Here is an 18,272-nt window from a genome sequence, read left to right as displayed (position 1 = left end):
GCCCTGTAAACATTAGATTTCCTGAAAGAAGGTTAGCCACAAACAAATAAGTGTGTATCTAAATGAGTCCCAAATTCAACCACATGCGTAAGGTATGTGATGCTAATGGCTTAAGCTAGTCATGGTCGTTAGAGACGTTATCAAAACATTAATCCGGGGACATCTGTAATTCATGCAGAGCATAGATGTTGTTACTTCCCCTATATAATATACTTTGGTGGAAACATTAACAGCAAGCTCAGATGAGCAAAAACATTAAATAATGACAATTTACTATGCTACAAGCGAAGTGTTAGGTGGATTCACGCAACATAGCACCTGGGGACGACACGGCTAGCATTCCCGTTTGATGGATATTTGGATTGAGACTGGGGTGCGGGACGCAAGAAGAAATATTTCAATTTCCTCACATCCATTGTACTAACGGGTTTGTAGCCTACTAATGAGTTTTTAGGCTCTTGTTGTTAAACTAGTGCAGAGTAAACACGACATACGACACGAACGCCTATACTCACCAATTATATATTGAAAAAAATGCCTGTGAAGCGCGCAGGTCAAGTCAACTACCAATGAAGTTACCAGCAAACAGTAAGTGCAAGTTATCCTGAAAGCTCCTGCCAAAGTCAACTTCAATCTATAGATGGTTCTGAGGCTCAAAAATAGATAGGTAGATAAAATAATAAACGGCGTTTGGCATTTTTAAATAATCGCATGCTTTAACACGTTAACTTTCACAGCCCTAGGTTAAACTCAGGTGCTGTTTTTACAATAGTAGCCACATACAAATAGTTGGCTATACCATTAACAGTATATTGCTAGCCACTAATCTCAATAGCTAATTCCCACAGCCACTGTTTATTTAACACAAGCAAGGCACATATTAATCAAATGAACTTGCTTATTTGCCGTCTTGGTTTTGATAAAACTGTTGTGCTCCAAATGTGATTTGTAAATACACTCCGTATTAGAACGTGCCAGCATATCATGACAAAAGTCATAGCTATAGTTAGAATTTCCCACCAGCCCGCCGCGACCGCTGTCTCTCAAATCCTTGACAGACTAGTCTACTCCGGTTTAAACAAGTAAAGTTCATTATCAGTTTTACAAAGCCATTGTTGTATTGCTTCCCCTATAGGTCCAGACATGACTTCCCCCATATTACTGTCGTTTGAGTTGTATGATGAGGAAAACCTACAGCTGTGCATACTCCTAATGACTCTTGCTATTGCATTGTTCATTCATGGTTTCAAAATAATTTATGTTTGCTAAAACGGCTAGTTATGTTCATGAACGTAAATTACACTTAGAAATTCCCCCAAAACAATCCAATACTTTCATTTTTACAATAGTTGGTCATTGTAGGCGTTGTCTGGTTGTCATGGCATCCCTGACACAACCTCCATATCTCCAATACAGAGTGTCAGGACGACATTGAATGCAAGACTGTGTGGTTGGAAAGATTGTAGTCCTGATCATGACAGTATCCAAATAGCTGCGAACCGAAAAAGAAATGAACATGGTTTTGTTTGGTTGATTTGTATTAACTGTATATACAGTACAAGTCAAATGTTTGGACACAGATACCCATTCGAGTGAACGTGAACACAACACTGTTTTTGAAATCTGTCACAACACTGTTTTAACAAAATCTCATCAAAACACTGATTGTTTTTTAACATGCAACATGTCATAACACTGATTATAAACTGAATGCACTGATCTACAAAATATCTGACTCCAAACAACTGTCCACTGACCGAGATGACCGTCAGCTCATTGGAATGGCACTCAACAACCGTAGGATGATATCAAGTGACCTACAAAAAGAATGGCAAACAGCAGCTTGGGTGATTTGCACGGCGAGGATGGTTCGAAACAGGCTTTGCAAAACAAGTTTGCAAAAGACCATAAGGATTGGACCGTAGAGTAATGGAGTAAGATAATCTTCTCTGACGTGTCAAATTTTCCGCTTTGCCCAACACCTGGTTGTCTAACGGTTAGACGGAAACCTGGAGAGGCCTACAAGCCACAGTGTCTTGCACCCACTGTGAAATTTGGTGGAGGATCAGTGATGATCTAGGGATGCTTCAGCAAGGCTGGAATCGGACAGATTTGTCTTTGTGAAGGAAGCATGAATCAAGCCAAGTACAAGGTTATCCTGGATGAACGCCTGCTTCCTTCTACTCTGACAATGTTCCCCAACTCTGAGAAGTTTTTCCAGCAGGAGAATGCTCAATGCCACACAGCCAGGTAAATTAAGGTGTGGACGGAGGACCACTAGATCAAGACCCTGTCATGGCCAGACCTGAACCCCATTGAAAACCTCACAAATCTGAGCTACTTTAATTTTTGTGCCAGGAGTAGCATAAAGTCACCCAACAGCAATGTGACAGACTGGTGGAGAGCATGCCAAAACGCATGAAAGCTGTGATAAAAAATCAGGGTTATTCCACCAAATATTGATCTCTGAACTCTTCCTAAGTTAAAACATTAGTATTTTGTTGTTTTAAAATGAATATGAATTTGTTTTCTTTGCATTATTTGAGGTCTGAAAACAATGCATATTCTTTTGTTTATTTTGACCAGTTGTTATTTTCTACAAATAAATACTCTAAATGACAATATTTTTATTTGGAATTTGGGAGTAATGTTGTCAGTAGTTTATAGAATAAAACAAAACTGTTCTTTTTACTCAAACGCATACCTATGAATAGTAAAACCAGAGACACTAATTATTTTGCAGTGGTCTCTTATTTGTTTCTAGAGCTGTGTGTGTATATATACATATATAATTGCATTGGAGAAACTGTATATATAAATTACAATGGTAAAATAGTCATCTTTGTGATAGGCCCATAAAATGAACTACTGCACAACTAAAATGTATAAAGCCAGTTTAGTCCACTTATGAAAAAATATATATAATGTGGTGTCAAGAAGGAAAGGAGAAATATTAAGTGTTTTAGTAACAGTCTTAAAAAATTATTTTCTTTGTAAATTCACTTTTTCACATACTTGTAAGGGAGTGCAAACAGTGGAATGTTATCCAAAAACCTCATACCGAGGCTAGGATGCAGCTTTTATGATATTTTGACCAGAACTTTGTAGTTGCTAGGTATTCACTAGTGTTATGTGGAGAACCCAGGAGTGGTCATCTCAGACGGTTCCAAGGTTCTCCAATGCAATTATGTAGTCTGCTTTAAATGGTAAGTGACAGATTTTAAACCTGGTATGTGGCAGTTTTTCAACCAGACACATGAAATCTAGTCCTAGACTAAACATTTTTTCCCATGGATGGTTTCCAGTGATTTCCAAAGAATTGTGGGTTCCACTTGGCCACCTTGCTGCCACATTCAGCAGCATCTTTTAAGCGTCACATATTTCCTGCAATTTAAGGGAGTGGAAGGATATTTTGTTCACAATGTTCCAATCATCATTGGGACGAAGATTTCATTGCAATCTAGGTGATTTCAACTGCCTAGTGGAAAAGTAAGTTCACCCCTTGGAAAGTTGTCTTTTTTGTTTTGAATGTAAGACATGCTGTGTTACATGTTATCAATGTATGGTTTTCTACCTTGAGTTTTGAATATGTACAAGATTAATGGGAATGTAGTACTTAAGCGATAAAATTATGCACATCTAAAAAGGTTGCCAACCCCTGCCCTGGTACTTGATGTTTGTATTGCCTCTACTGGCAGTTTTTCAAGGCAATTTCAGATGATCTGTGGAGCTTCATATTGTTATGCTTTTGGAATCTATTGGAATCTGTAATCAAGCTGATCTATAAAAGGCAGGCACAGAAAAGAGAAGAAAAACAGTAGGCTTAGTGGGTGGAGATTCTTGTTATGCTATTCAATAAGCTCCTTTGATGCAGTGCTAGCTTTAGGATCCTAGTTACAGTGTAGGGCTCCTTCCAGATATACTGATGTTTATTCTTAATCTGTGTATATATCAAGGCAGAGTGACTGACAGGGGATTACTGTGAACCAACAAATTGTGTCTTGAGTGATGAAAACAATCATGTTTTGGTGAATACATTTTTAAAATTGTATTCACAATATATATATATATATATATATATATATATATATATATATATATATATATATATATATATATATATATATATATATTCAGTAAATATATATATAGCCAATCTATGGATGATAATGTTCATAGACGTTACCAAAAAGTTACTTTACTAAGAATAATAACTAAATGCGAAACACACGGAAACATTACATAAATGTTCTGAAATAAAGCAAAAGAATTACAATATTACAGGAGGTCATATGAACGTTCTCGAAACCATGTAATTCTCTCTTACTACAATAGAAACGTTCCCTACATGTTGTCTTTTGGTTCAAATAAAATAATATTGTTCCTCAACGTACTCAGAACGTTATGTGAAAGTTGTTTTTCTAAGAAAAACCTTTGAGGGACGTTACGAGAACTTTGTGTGCTAGGTGGTCATTTTACTTGTAGCTATGTATTTTGATCATTTTCCAAATATAGCCTATCAGGCCAACATAATCTCTCCTCCCATCTTATTGCAAACTATTTAAATGTAAGGTGATTTAAGAATTTTTTTTAAGTAAAATAGCTAGCCTATTATAATTACATTTTAGTTTATAAGGGTAAACAATTATTCCAAACAGTAATTATTGTTGGAAACCCACTGGTACTTTCTTCAGGCCGTATTAAGTACATGGATTCTGATAACTCCCTACAGATAGTTTAAAGAGTCTGAATAAAAAAACGGAACAATGACGCTCCATCCACTTATGTCTGTTGTTAGGCCTATGGTCTATTCTTGGCTGAACAATAGAGGGGCACGAGAATAAAAACGCAAGGCAACAATGTAGCGACGAATCGGTCATTGCCCTATTGTATGCGATAAAAGATGGACACGTGTACCTCTAGATGGATAGGGAGGAAAAGGAGGAGGAGATGGGGGGTGTAAGACAGCGGTCTGTAGCTTACGCGTGCACACGGACGGCTCCGGCCTCACGCACATTACTGCCCATTTCAGCACCGTGGACAGTGCTCTTTTCCACCATCCGTAAGGCTCAGTATCTCGATTCGATACGTAACAAACTGTTACGTTTGTTATGCTAAAAGCTTAAGGTCAGCTGACGCTTGCAGTGGTCAGGCATTACCCCCCACCCCTGCATCTACCACTTCTCGACTAACAAACGGGATCAAACAGCAAGTTGCTTTATTTTCAAAGTTTCCTTGCACTGTGACCGACGCATAGCGACCAGGGAGACAAGCTACATTAGCTCTTAGTACGTTTTGAACGTCAACCGCGTTATTTTGTGTAATTCTCAAAGGATAAAGCAATAAAGGACCATGAGGTTTTGTTTTTATTTTTTTCTAATAATCACTTATCATTAAAACTTAACAGTACCCTATTGGTTTCCCTTCGTCGGTAGACTCTGTCTCAGACTCCCATTGATTTTATGTTCATCTGAGCTGAAACGCCTCACCGCTAAGAATGTTGCTTGAGCATCCTGGATCGAGTTGTCAAAATTCTGGGAATTTCTCCCGATACAGCGCAGGTCAAGGTAAGAATCAAATTTCCTTTTTTGAGCAATTAGCACTTCTCCCTCAACAAATTATTCTAACAATTTAATGTGAATTACGTAGCATATTCTGCATATTTTTGGCAGTTTAGCCCTGTCTTTCAAGTCGTGAGACGTAGTGATAAAAAGAGAAATTGGTAGGCTATATGCATCGAAGGGCTTTCACTATATTGGTGCAAAACAAGTAAATGTGTGTTCAGTTTAACCCTTTTTTACGGGTTTATTCATATTGTTTCAAAATTGGACAAGAAGGCTTTTATTTCTGTTACACTGCTTGCGGAATACGTTATGAATACGTAATGAGCTGCATTGTTTGGAATTATATAAGAACAGATGTTATGCGCGTGCTGTTATTTTACACCATCGCTCATGGCTGTCATGGGAAACCAGGAGAGTCTACCGGAGCACTAATGCAGTGTCGCCCGTGTAACACGACGAGAACGACAGCCCGGCTACAGGGGCAACCACCCGCACTCCCATGTCAACAACCTGGGCAAAATGCTCAGCAAGTGTCAGGTTCGTTTCGACAGGTGCGACACCTGAGGTTTGTTCTATGTAGCCTAAAAGATCTTGGCGCAGAAATCGAGTCAAATGGTAGGCCAAAGCATAAAAAGTTTAAAAACAGATAGTCTGTCTGAAGAAGCCTGGCATAACTTTACATCGAAATGCATTTCAACAACAAAATAATAAAATTGCACATTGAAAAAGATGTAGTAGGTCTGTGTTTTGTAAATTATTCTGATATGTCAAACTAGTAGGCTAGTAGGAAGCCGCTACCTATGAGTATGGGCCACAGTAGATTAGTATTAGGTTCTTGCTGCTAATGCCATGCACAAACTATTAGTTGTATTTGTTTGTATCAATGGTAGTGCTTCTTTTTTGCAATGTATTAATGAAAAATATATTTAATTTGTTTGTGTCCTATTGCTTAGCTAAATCATAAATAGTATGTCAACAATGGCTTTCGAGGTAAAAGCTACAATCATCTATAAAACCCGTAACCCAATAATTTCTCACAAACTATTTGACTATTTTGTTGATCGAAGTGCATCGGTCATGTTAACTTGACCCTCAAAAGTTAACGATGAACAAGACAGAAAACATATTATGTTAAAAAGTAGGAGGTATTCCACATTTCATCTGAATTTGTTTCATATACTCTGAAAATACAGACAAATTGGGAATTGATTTTAGATTCATCAGGAGTCTAAGCAGTCATGGCACTACTAGTGATTTCCCAAGGCGCCTTTTTGCGCCTGAGATCAGTGTCAATAAAATACATCGGCGTGTTGCCTCGATAAACATGTTATTGAACGTACGGTCATTCCCCTAAAATAATCAGTTGTCTTTGTGAAGCCAACATAGATTGTATTCCCTAGATTTGGTGTATGCCTGTGTGCGTGCGTGTATGTGTGCGTGTGCTATTCACATGCAAGAATCTTGTGTTCTCGTCTATGTGACAGAAATTGTAGATTTGGCTATTCACGATTTTGTTTTGTCACGGCCTTACAAACATGACTTCATGAAATACTTGCTTAAGACTTGATAACATACCGTGAATGAAAAACAATAAATATTACTTGTTATTAAATCCAAAAAATATATATTGTAGTAAGGAAGGTTTTTTAATCAGAAAAGGAATGTTTACTTTATATCAAGCTATTATTAGGAAACATGCACATCCGAATGTGCTGCGATGTAGGCTATAGTTTCTTAGAAGAAGATAGGTGATACTTATAAAACACATATTTATGTTGAAAATTATTAATGAAATCGAATATAAAACTAAATAGAGATGCTGTAACCTTACCTTTCATCATATCATTGTGCATTTCGCAAAAGTGTGCAATAAATGTGCAGTATTCTATAATATATTAATAATAACAATATTATTATAATATTTGTCCCTATAAATTAGGCCCACAGCTTAATATCATTTTTAACAAATATAAAGTGCATTGTCAAATGTAAAGACTTTAAAGAATCATACCAATATGTTTAGTATAAAACCTTCTTTGAAAATATTATATACATTGGTATTTGGAATGTATAATCTCATAGAATAACTTTTGTTACTATACATAACATAAAATATATGCATTAGAGGTTTACTCTTAATGACACTTTATTTAACCTGCATGAAACGTGTCAATCAATCCTTAACAAATGCTAAATACAGAAAGATACAGGCTCCATTTTCATTAATATTCGATACATTGAACAATTAAGCCTATGCATAAATTAAGCCTTTGTACAATTGAAAAAGCCTAACGTCAGGAATAGGAATATGCTTCTATCAAACATACTAACATAAATCGAAATGATTGTCAAATGCCATCCTGATACCCGCATCTCTTTCTGAATTGCTGCTAGGTGATGATAATCTACCTCGCTTTAACAGGCCAGTCGCTAGGGTAACCGTGCGGCTTAATCCTGCGCTGCGCACAACGCTACAGCAAACTCAAGCGTATGCAGGCAATGTGCGCGGGGTATTAAATTATCCCCATACACTGCATAATATACCGATGTAAGCGGTAGGTGCGCACCTAGAGCTCAGAAATACAGTAATTCTAATTATCGTGTGAGGAGATCATGAGCAATGGAAGGACATAATGAACGGAACTCTCCAAAAAGAACACCAAATAACACGGAGATGCTGTTTGCCTTGCTGGCGCAGACTCAGAGCGAAGAACTACGGAAAGGTATTCAACCTGGAAGCGCTGAGACTGTCTGTGTTTTAATCTGACAAATGTTGGTTACAATGACAACATGTTTAATCAGTTTAGGCCAATTTTGCTACCGCTGATTAAACAAACTCGGAATGAGGGATGTTGTTTTATTTCGTTCCAACACCATGTATGGCACAGCCTTACTGGTAAGGCATGTGATAGGACGAAAACAATACAACTTTCTTATATTTCAATAATGATACGTTCCCTTTTTGCATTGGTGAGCATTTGTATGGTATTTGCAATGACGTGCTAATTTTCCTCTAATTAATATGTGCATCAACGGTTTTCGTGCTTGGACAATTCGATGATCACTTTTATTAAGATAGACAATGGTCAGTGGAAACAGTGAACACATTCCTTTATTCTTTTTTTTACGTTTTGCCCCTGTCCCTGTTTTACATTGGATTATGTCTAAATCTGTTTGACGTAGGATTAAGGGTAAATGTGGTGAATCTTCGATATTACATATCTTAATCTGAATTCATTTTTACACACATATCAATAGTTTCCCATTCATCACTTTTAAGAGTTAATTAATGGTGTATGATATTTAATGGTGTATGCATTTAATAAAATGTGATATGTTGTAGAACATCAGAGCATTATTGTCTTAAAAGCATAACAATAAGAGATTCATATTAATTTAGGACGCACAGTTAATTTAGGACGCAGGTGTCTGTCCACGGTTACACTAGTTTTCAGATAATTATTTGCTACAACAATGTCTAATGGATTAATTGGCCTTTATGGACAGACATCTAGCCTACTCGTAGTATTATTACAAAGCGATCTAATCGTTTAAAACGCCTTGGATAGTATCTTGAGACCCGACCATTGTATTGTAGTTTTGCACAACCTTTTGAATTAATAATGAGTTTAATGCACCTGTTCGTGACGTTGCGCCGTTTCTGTGTGTATTGTCGGCTATTGGTCCCAGAAAAACGTGGTCCATATATTTTTCATAAATTTACTACATACGAACAATTTGGAATGTGAGTCCTTAGAGTTATGTAACACGAAGTGCTTGGACTTTTCAATAAATAATAAAGCCAAGTGATAACATCTGAAGTCGTATCTCAGTTGCCAGTGATGCATGGTCCACAAGTTTGGTGATAGCTTAATAACATGCTGCTTGCTGTAACGTATATACTTGTTGACTGAAAGGGGTCCATTTTGTCTAGCTACATGCTTATAATTTATAATTTTGTCTATGTTTGGGCGTATAATTGATTTCAATTATTTTTTATGTTCGATTCACTCTACATGTTAAGCCTTATAGACATTGACCGACAATTATATGAGCTAGCAGTATGTTGAAAATTGGTTCTCTCTGCGATAACTGTCATATGTGATGTGTAAATTAGATAAAGAATACACATCTGGGAATATTGTGGGCCGAGTTCATCATTCCTTAAGTGTCCAATTGCTTATAATAATTATACAGCATATATAATTATTATACAGCATAGACTTAATGTATCATATTTCCCTACCTGAAAAAGTGTCTAACACTTGTAGTTGTAAATTTCCAAGTCAAATGAGAGAATATTGCCAAAACATTAAATGTCAGATTAAATGTTATGGTGTTCTCGTTTACATGACAGAATCCCTATTTTCACACTGTGGGAAAATGGCCTAGTTGTGCGTGAGTTGGAAACCGGATGTAAAGTAGGCTAAAACTTCTTAAAGGCCTTAGGGCTAGCGTTGATTGGGCCAGCGTCGCTACACATTTAATATCACTAGTAATTCTTTAGTGTGGACAATTTTTAGAGAGGGAACCATGAACCTGTTGTAACCTTAATAAGGACAGGATTGGCAGAATTAGAGAGGATGAGAATTGTACCTATATTGTGATTTCGTAAGGGAAACATGGAATGGGGGAGTGTTTAGAGAGAGTTTTCCGAATACACTGTAGTGCTTAAATGATCTGGACATGAACGAGTATGTTAACATGCTAAGTAAGTGTTTTTATTTATGTCGCTTTTTTCGAGGAGTTATACTAAGCAGGGGTTTCTCATGTCTTCATCGTTAATCCCGCAAATCAAATGTCATGGTTCTCACAATTAGCCAAAAGTGAACTAGGTGTTGGCAGTTGTTATAGTAATGGCTGTGTTGGATTTTAGAAATGTCTATTTGCTTTTCTGCACATGTGGCATCCACAAATGGAAAATGGCTATGATGCCAGGTTTCGATAATATTGCAGGAACAAAATTATCCTGTCGTTTATTGGAATGTATGGGTTGTGAATGCAATGATAATTATTACCATTATGATAATTTCAAGATTGCAAAAACGAATGAATGGTTGTAATTTATAGGCAGCGTAGTGTATTTACATCTGAAATACACAACTGTCAACTAAAGTCTGCTCTTCAAAATGTACATCATGTAGCCAGTGTAACATTGGCAATGTAACTAGGCTTTTCATTCAGCCAGATTGTTTTTTGTTAGGGATAGACGAAATGAATATACATAATTTATATAGATTAAATAAAAATAAAGAATATTATAGATCGATAGGTGACACAAGAGGAACATTCCTGTGTTTGTCATTAATGTAGATTTTCTTGTCACTTTTGATGCGATATTCTGCATGCAAGCGTTTTATTTATTAAACCATTATTTTGAACTAAATCTGCCAATCTGACCAGAGGACAATAATAAAGAACATCATTACAGTATAGAATTAATACAAATGGCCTCCACGGAAAATTGACAAATAAACATTTAATACAGTGAGAGAAAACACCTAATACAGTGGGACAAAATACAGATTGGTTTGAGGGATTCAATAGTGTTAATAGAAATACATTGTTTATGTTTTGTAGTATACATATTAGACCTAATTCAAGTTGCAGCAGTTTGAATATGCTTAAACAAATGTGATTATTTTTTACTATAACACATTTATTTTCAATTAGGATATATATTTCGTTGTGAGAGCTTGACATAAAATTGGATTAGTCACGGATCTCAGAATATAAATAATTATTTAAGAATGATTTATCAGAATATATATGTATAATGTGTCCTTAATAATACGATCTGAAATATTCCTTAAAATGCTTTTACACCTCAAAAAGGTTACAAACGTCCTCTCGGTGCTACATGTTATCTGAAAAATATATTTACATTCAAGTCTGTTTCATGGCTATTCTCGCTTCTCTCCTTCAGAGATTCCTGTATGCGCGGGTTGTAATCAACACATCGTGGACCGGTTCATCCTCAAAGTGCTGGACCGCCATTGGCACAGCAAATGTCTGAAATGCAGCGACTGCCAATCCCAACTAGCGGAGAAGTGTTTCAGCCGGGGAGATAGCGTTTACTGCAAAGAAGACTTTTTTAAGTGAGTGCAAGAAATATCAAAATATTAAATAAATATTTGATAACATTTCCAGCTCAGCTTAATATTTATTTTAAGAAACCCCAACCATATTTTTAAGTTAGGGTATGAAAGTGATTTAAAAAAACAGCCAATAAGGTATTGATGATAACCTTCTTATTTCCAAAAAGGAGATTTGGGACCAAATGCGCCGCGTGTCAGCAAGGTATTCCGCCGACGCAGGTGGTGAGGAGGGCCCAGGATTTCGTCTACCACCTGCACTGCTTCGCGTGCATAGTGTGCAAGAGGCAGCTCGCGACAGGTGACGAGTACTACCTGATGGAAGATAGTAGGCTCGTGTGCAAGGCTGACTACGAGACCGCCAAACAGAGAGGTGAGAGGCCACTGCAGGCTCATACCTAAATGAACGCATTTTAACTAATTATAGCGTTAGAAATAGGAGTTCCTAGACACTAATGCACAATTGCTCATCCAGTTAGAGACCATCAAGTGTCTCATCACAATATAAGTTATATAATGTTATATACTTATTTTAGCAATTGATCTTTCATTGAGCAGCTGCTTGGAGCTGTGAACTTGATCTCCAAGACCATGGGTCACCCATGAACCTTTGACCTACCTGCGTTAATTTCATCTTAGCAGGGATCTCAATCGATAGAAATTGACTGAATGTAGTGCCTGTCCAATTCCAGTGAAGAGAGAAAATGTAGTGTTTCATTTTATTAGCAGAACCATAGTTGAAATCGTAATCTCTGTACAACAGATTATTCAGAGGTCTCGTTTCAACGGTATGAAAATGGTTTGTCGCCACGTTTTGATAGGCAAAAAATGCCTATGTATATTTAAAGTGCTTGTGTTGTCTTAAAATATCTGTGTAAATAAGTCTAATGCTTCACCTTGTGCGTGTTAATTTGATGAAATATGTTATTTTTGTTTCCTTCCTTGGTCGTTGAAAACTCTTATGTCAGCATTTATTAATTTTGTTTACCTTTATTTTAGTTTACTAAGACAAAGGAGCAATTCGGGTAAACTGCATTACTCACGGACAACATTGAGGCTTCTGGGATTCGGTCTTTCAACCCTTTGAATATAGGTCATATGTTGTAATCACAAGTCTACCATGCAAATTTTGGAATGCTGCAAAAGCCGTGATTGTTTGAGAGAAGCGCACTTTATACCAGATATACATTACATTTAGATCAACTTTGTGATCTCGCCAAGTATGAGCCAAAGCTTCATCCCACCCACATAGGCATTTCCTTCTAACAGTTCGTGAAGTTCACACTTTTCAGCGTGTTATTTCGAAATTAGCTTAGAAATATTATTAATAAAACAAGGATATCACTTTTTTTTACTGGCTGGCCTTGAACTAGACTGACCTGGCCTTGAACTAACGCTGCAATGTGGAAAATCATAATCAAGTTATCATCCCAGGTTTTCATTTTCTTTTCATAATTTCAATTTGAACACAATGACATCCACTTAGGATAGCCCTACATTTTCTTTGTGAGTTGTTTATAGTGCATTAGTAAACAAAAAATGTTGTCCCCTGTCTTTGTGTGTGAATTGATATGTCTAGCCTGCAGCAAATACAACGCGCATTGTGTTAGCGTAAAACATTGTTTAGGCAGTGAATGATGTTACTGCACCTTTTGTCTGTTGGCCGTACCCTAATTATCAAATATAGTTCAATTATTTGTGAGAAAGCATTCCACTGTATTTCTTGATAACTACATTCGTTCCTGGTGCGCTGTTTATCCCTTTGGGATAAACTATTGGGGTGATATTATGTGTTCGTCTGCTTTATATTGTGTATTCTGTTATGTGTTTTCAGAGGCAGACTCAACCGCGAAAAGACCAAGAACAACCATCACTGCAAAACAGCTCGAGACACTAAAGAACGCTTACAACAATTCTCCCAAACCCGCCCGCCACGTACGGGAACAGCTATCGTCAGAAACCGGACTTGATATGCGGGTTGTTCAGGTAAATATCTGTTCAGTATCCCCCAATAAATAGAATTATAACTGCGAACATTATTATCTAGTGGCGTTGAAATAGTACCTGACATTGAGTCTCAGGTATGCTGCTGAGGAGATAGGGTATATTGGGGTTGACTGTGGTACTGTGGTTGACCATGATCCTAAATATTGTTTTATTTGCTAGGACTGTTAACGAAGCGAGTAGGCCTTCCTTATTCACCGTATCGAAAATCGAGGGAAGCATGATTCACAATTTTATCTCTTGCCTGTATGTTGGAGAATAGATGCACCTTGTTTCTTTTGAATTAATTCGGTTCAGCAAGTTTGTTTACGTAGACTCTTTCGTTAATGCATAATTGTCTTGATTGAAAATATTTTTTTCACAAAAACAATGCAGGTATGCTTACATTTTAAAACGCCTGCTTAGTTAAATTTAAATAGGACATAATTCAAATCAACTCTGAGTTGTAGATTCCGATGAGAGGCTACGTAACATCATGCAAGGTAACCTGTCTGCTCCGCGGGTTAAGGACAGCGTGTGGCTGTCGCGAAGTTAATTAAGCGCGTGATAAATCTCGTACAGTGCACCACGGTCCGAACATTAGTGTTCCGTGCCACTGTTTCAATCTCTCACTTGGGTTAGAGAAGACGTGACCCCAGACAGTCCTTGAACATTAATTTTGTTTTAATGTTAATGTAGCCTACCTGGTCACCTAATAGCATGACTGGTGTGCACTGAAGAAATAGTAAAAAAAAAACAAGTATTGCTCTACATGAAAAGATATGGCATATATCGGAGGGGCAACGTTCCAAACATATCGCAAATAAATTAAATAAAACATAAATATGTAGTAGGCTTTATCTAATCAAACTAATTCTCTGTCCCCTAGGTCTGGTTTCAGAACAGGCGAGCAAAAGAGAAGAGGTTGAAGAAGGATGCCGGCAGACAGAGGTGGGGTCAATACTTCCGCAACATGAAGAGGTCGCGAGGCAGCTCAAAATCTGACAAGGACAGCATCCAAGAGGAGGGCATGGATAGTGACGCTGAAGTCTCCTTTACAGGTAGACTTATCTGACTGACAGACCCATCTGAGATAATGTATTCACAAGAAATCTATGAAAATTAACAGAAAAGTATTAGTTACCTTTTGAGGAATTATGAGAAATTATGAACCATTTATTACCATCGCAAATGTGTACAAACGTATCCTCTAAATTTTTTATAGAAATGTGATGGTTGAAATTAACTTAACAAATTCCTAAACCGCTAATGTTTGTTTACTTCCAGTTAACAAACACTTTTATTTACCCAAATAATTCAATTACGAGGTTATGGCATACATTAAAATGCAAAATAATCTATTTAATAATATAAGGTGGCGACCAGCACTTCCATAATACCACAGCTTGACTCCTTTTTGATAGACAGCCAAACTCCATCACATCTTTTTGTTTAAAATGTCTTAATAAATGTAATATTATTTTAGGTTTTACACAACAAAAATCAGACTAGGTCTCAATGAGGTTGAAACTATCTTTTAAATTGACAAATTGGTGGAGAAAAAATTCTGAGTTGGGCTGGTTGTGTCAACACAGCCTATAAATGTTCTTCCTTGTGTTCCAGATGAGCCACCCATGTCAGAGCTCAGCCACTCCAACGGCATTTACAGTGGCCTGAGTGAGTCGTCCCCAGCCATGGGCGGCCGCCAGGGTGGTAGCCACGGCTCCTTTTCCTTGGAGCATGGAGTCCTCCCTTCCCAGGACCAGTACCACGACATTCGCTCCAGCAGCCCCTACGGCTTACCCCAGTCCCCAGGTTCCCTCCAGGCCGTGCCCAGGCACCAACCTCTCATCTCCAGTCTGGTCTACCCTGACTCCGGCCTGTCTATCATGACCCCTGGTGGGGCCCCCGGGCTGAATCCCGCCATTAGAGGAGTGTTGGGGGGTGCTAACGGTCCCAACTCGGATCTCTCCACTGGTAGCAGTGGGGGCTATCCAGACTTCCCAGCAAGTCCAGCTTCCTGGTTGGATGAAGTGGACCATGGCCAGTTTTGACGAGGTGCGTTAATTGGTCAGTGTGGATTAGGGTCTCAAATCGTTTTTTTTCTGGATTTACCTGGCGGGTGTCACAAACTGGAAAAATTAGTCACAGCCTGAATTTGGACGGTTGCTGTCCTTCACCTGTCTTGGATTGTTATCTCTCCATTAACAAACTTTCCGTCTATTTCCCCTGAGCGGACTGTCTCGAAGAGCACCTGGAACTCACACTCCCTTCACCACAGAAAACTAGAATGGTGAAATTGAGTGCTGGCTTGTTAAGAATGACAATGAAGCTAATGATGGATTGTTTATATGTCTCTCCAAAACATCAGGAGTATTTCTGAAAGAAAGGTTACTCACGTTGACAATTTGTACTTTTAATTGTCAAAAAAGACAGACTCCTCCATCTCTCTGTCTTAAGTCCTCAAAGCACTCTTCCAGCAGTCTACCACCATGATTTGTACAGCAACTGTGGACCAACATGCTTTTGATCCCTATGGTGTCATCAATATTTCCCCAGAAGAGGCTTACAGATACACACTATTTCTAGCTGTGAGATTGTTGTAACAATATAACATTCAGACTTTTGCCCAATTGGATTTTGATAGTCTCTTCCCCGAATCCTTTTCACTTACACCTCTCTATTTTGTAAAAACGTGGACAGATGCAGGTTTCGTTCAAGTCTTTATGTGTCTGGTTGTTGCCAAATGTCTATACATTACTGTTCATCATTATGGAGACTTTATTTTTATACAACTCCTTCAACAACATGAATACTTTGTACATTGACAGCTTGGGAATGTACAAAGTACACAAAGTACTTGGACTTTGTTCATTGAAGGCCAGGGATCTAGACAAGTTGTAGATGTCACCTCCCACCAATAACTAGGGTCCAGTTACTTCTATGCATTTGTGTGTTCTTAGATGGATCTTGTTTGTCTCTATTGTCTCTATCTTGTTCATCTCTATAAAAACTACCTGGGCATGCTGAAACCCAGGCTGGTGTATGTGTTTGTTTATGTGGAAGATGTTTTATGTCTTATTTATTCTCAATGATGATAATGATTAAGTGATACAGGTCTTTAATAAATTTGTCAGCTAAATCCAAACTAACCACTGATTGTTGCATCAGATATTTATTATGCTGACTATGGGCTTTGTTTTTGGTTGTCTTTTTTCTAGGGAAAGTCAAGTTCTTATATAGTATAAACAGCACATATCTCAATTACGCAGAACTTTGACAGAACCTAGAGTCATTGGGGCGGTGCCAAATCTTCAATAACCTTCCTTATTTTCCTTTCATATTAATCACATTGATCTTACATCAGAGTACACATAATGTAGGGGAAACGGAGCAATCCAAAGATCTGACTGAGTCTGCAGATTGACGGTCGGGCTAATTACCAAAGCCGTATCAAGAGTTCAACGACTCTTTAGTGCAGAAATTTGATGCAGCTTTAGAGGCAACATGTCGATTTGGAGATAACCGGGTCTTGTTTACCCAAATGCCCCTACGGGATAGAAATCTTCAATCCATTAGCTTGGGAGGGATCGAGTGCCCCTTGTGAATTTCCTCATTTGTTTACTTATTCAAAGTCAGGTTCAATTAAATAGATTGTGTGTGTGTATGTGTGTGTGTGTGTGTGTGTGTGTGTGTGTGTGTGTGCTTGTGTGTGCATCCTGCGGTTGAACGCACATTTGTGAGTGTGTGCTTGCACCATGGAAAACACTGCTAATGTCATCTTTTCAGTTATAGAAAGATTTTTATTTTAGTTTTCATGCATAGCATTACAGCTGGCACCCAACCAACAAAACCATCACCCTCAGACAAAGCCATCCCTCTGGACCTTTTTTAGAGATGGATCTTTTCACCTTCTTTTAGCAATATACAGTGTTCTAAAAGGAACATTTGACAATACAGATAAACCAGGATAATATGAAAATATTTTTAATTGTCCAGGTGACCTGATCATCAAATGAACTGTAGCTAGTTAAAACTTTACAACTCTCAAATGTGTTTCTCCTTTTCGATGTGTACTAACCTATTACACTGAATTCAATTATTTTACAATGTTTGATTTGATTCGTAATTTAAAAAATCCTGTAAATATAAAATATTGGAAAATAAAATAATATTGGCCTTTAATGCTATTACCTACATGAATGTATTTAAGAAAGCATTTAAAAATGCAATACATATATTCAAAATATTTATAAAAAATAAACAAGGCGTCTGTCTTATATTTGAGAGATCTTAGAAAATAATGGAATAAAATACTTAAATACTCAAGAACATATTATTCATTTTTTTTCCATCAGAAATGAAATCCCTTACTTGAATAACAACAGTACATCAACTCTAGACAAGTGTTTTGAAGCTTGTGTGCATCACAGAGAAAGAATTCCAACACCTCCGTGTTTGTAATAATTTACCTGAGTAACTGAGGAAGTTGTTCTTTTGTACCCCAGTTATTTGTTTGAGTAACTGTATTGTCAGATTTAATTCAAGCATATCCAGCTTCATTTATTTTCAGCATTTGGAAGATTGAGGCTTGAATATTAAACAGGCTGTCATTTGTGTCTTTTGTCAC

At 37.4% G+C, this 18,272-nt stretch overlaps 1 protein-coding gene across 4 annotated transcripts; it reads left to right on the top strand.

Moving 5' to 3' along the window:
- Positions 1–529: 529 nt before the first annotated feature.
- On the top strand, positions 530–16,794 carry lhx3 (LIM homeobox 3). 4 transcript variants are annotated; one of them, XM_020053218.2, is made up of 6 exons: positions 530–588; positions 11,491–11,662; positions 11,830–12,032; positions 13,494–13,645; positions 14,532–14,703; positions 15,266–16,794. In XM_020053218.2, the coding sequence occupies exons 1-6, from the start codon at positions 570–572 to the stop codon at positions 15,694–15,696; spliced, it is 1,149 nt and encodes a 382-aa protein (XP_019908777.1). In that variant the 5' UTR covers positions 530–569; the 3' UTR covers positions 15,697–16,794. The 4 variants fall into 4 exon arrangements, with proteins under 4 accessions (XP_019908777.1, XP_010876294.1, XP_019908779.1 ...); XM_010877992.3 differs by lacking the exon at positions 530–588 and adding an exon at positions 4,993–5,567; XM_020053220.3 differs by lacking the exon at positions 530–588 and adding an exon at positions 8,046–8,287 and having other exon boundaries at positions 11,833–12,032.
- The last annotated feature ends 1,478 nt before the right edge of the window (positions 16,795–18,272 follow it).

Source organism: Esox lucius, chromosome 14 (genome assembly GCF_011004845.1).
Source record: "Esox lucius isolate fEsoLuc1 chromosome 14, fEsoLuc1.pri, whole genome shotgun sequence".
NCBI lineage: Eukaryota > Metazoa > Chordata > Actinopteri > Esociformes > Esocidae > Esox > Esox lucius.
Note: the sequence above shows the minus strand (reverse complement) of the source record. Positions and strands in the feature narration are given on the sequence as shown.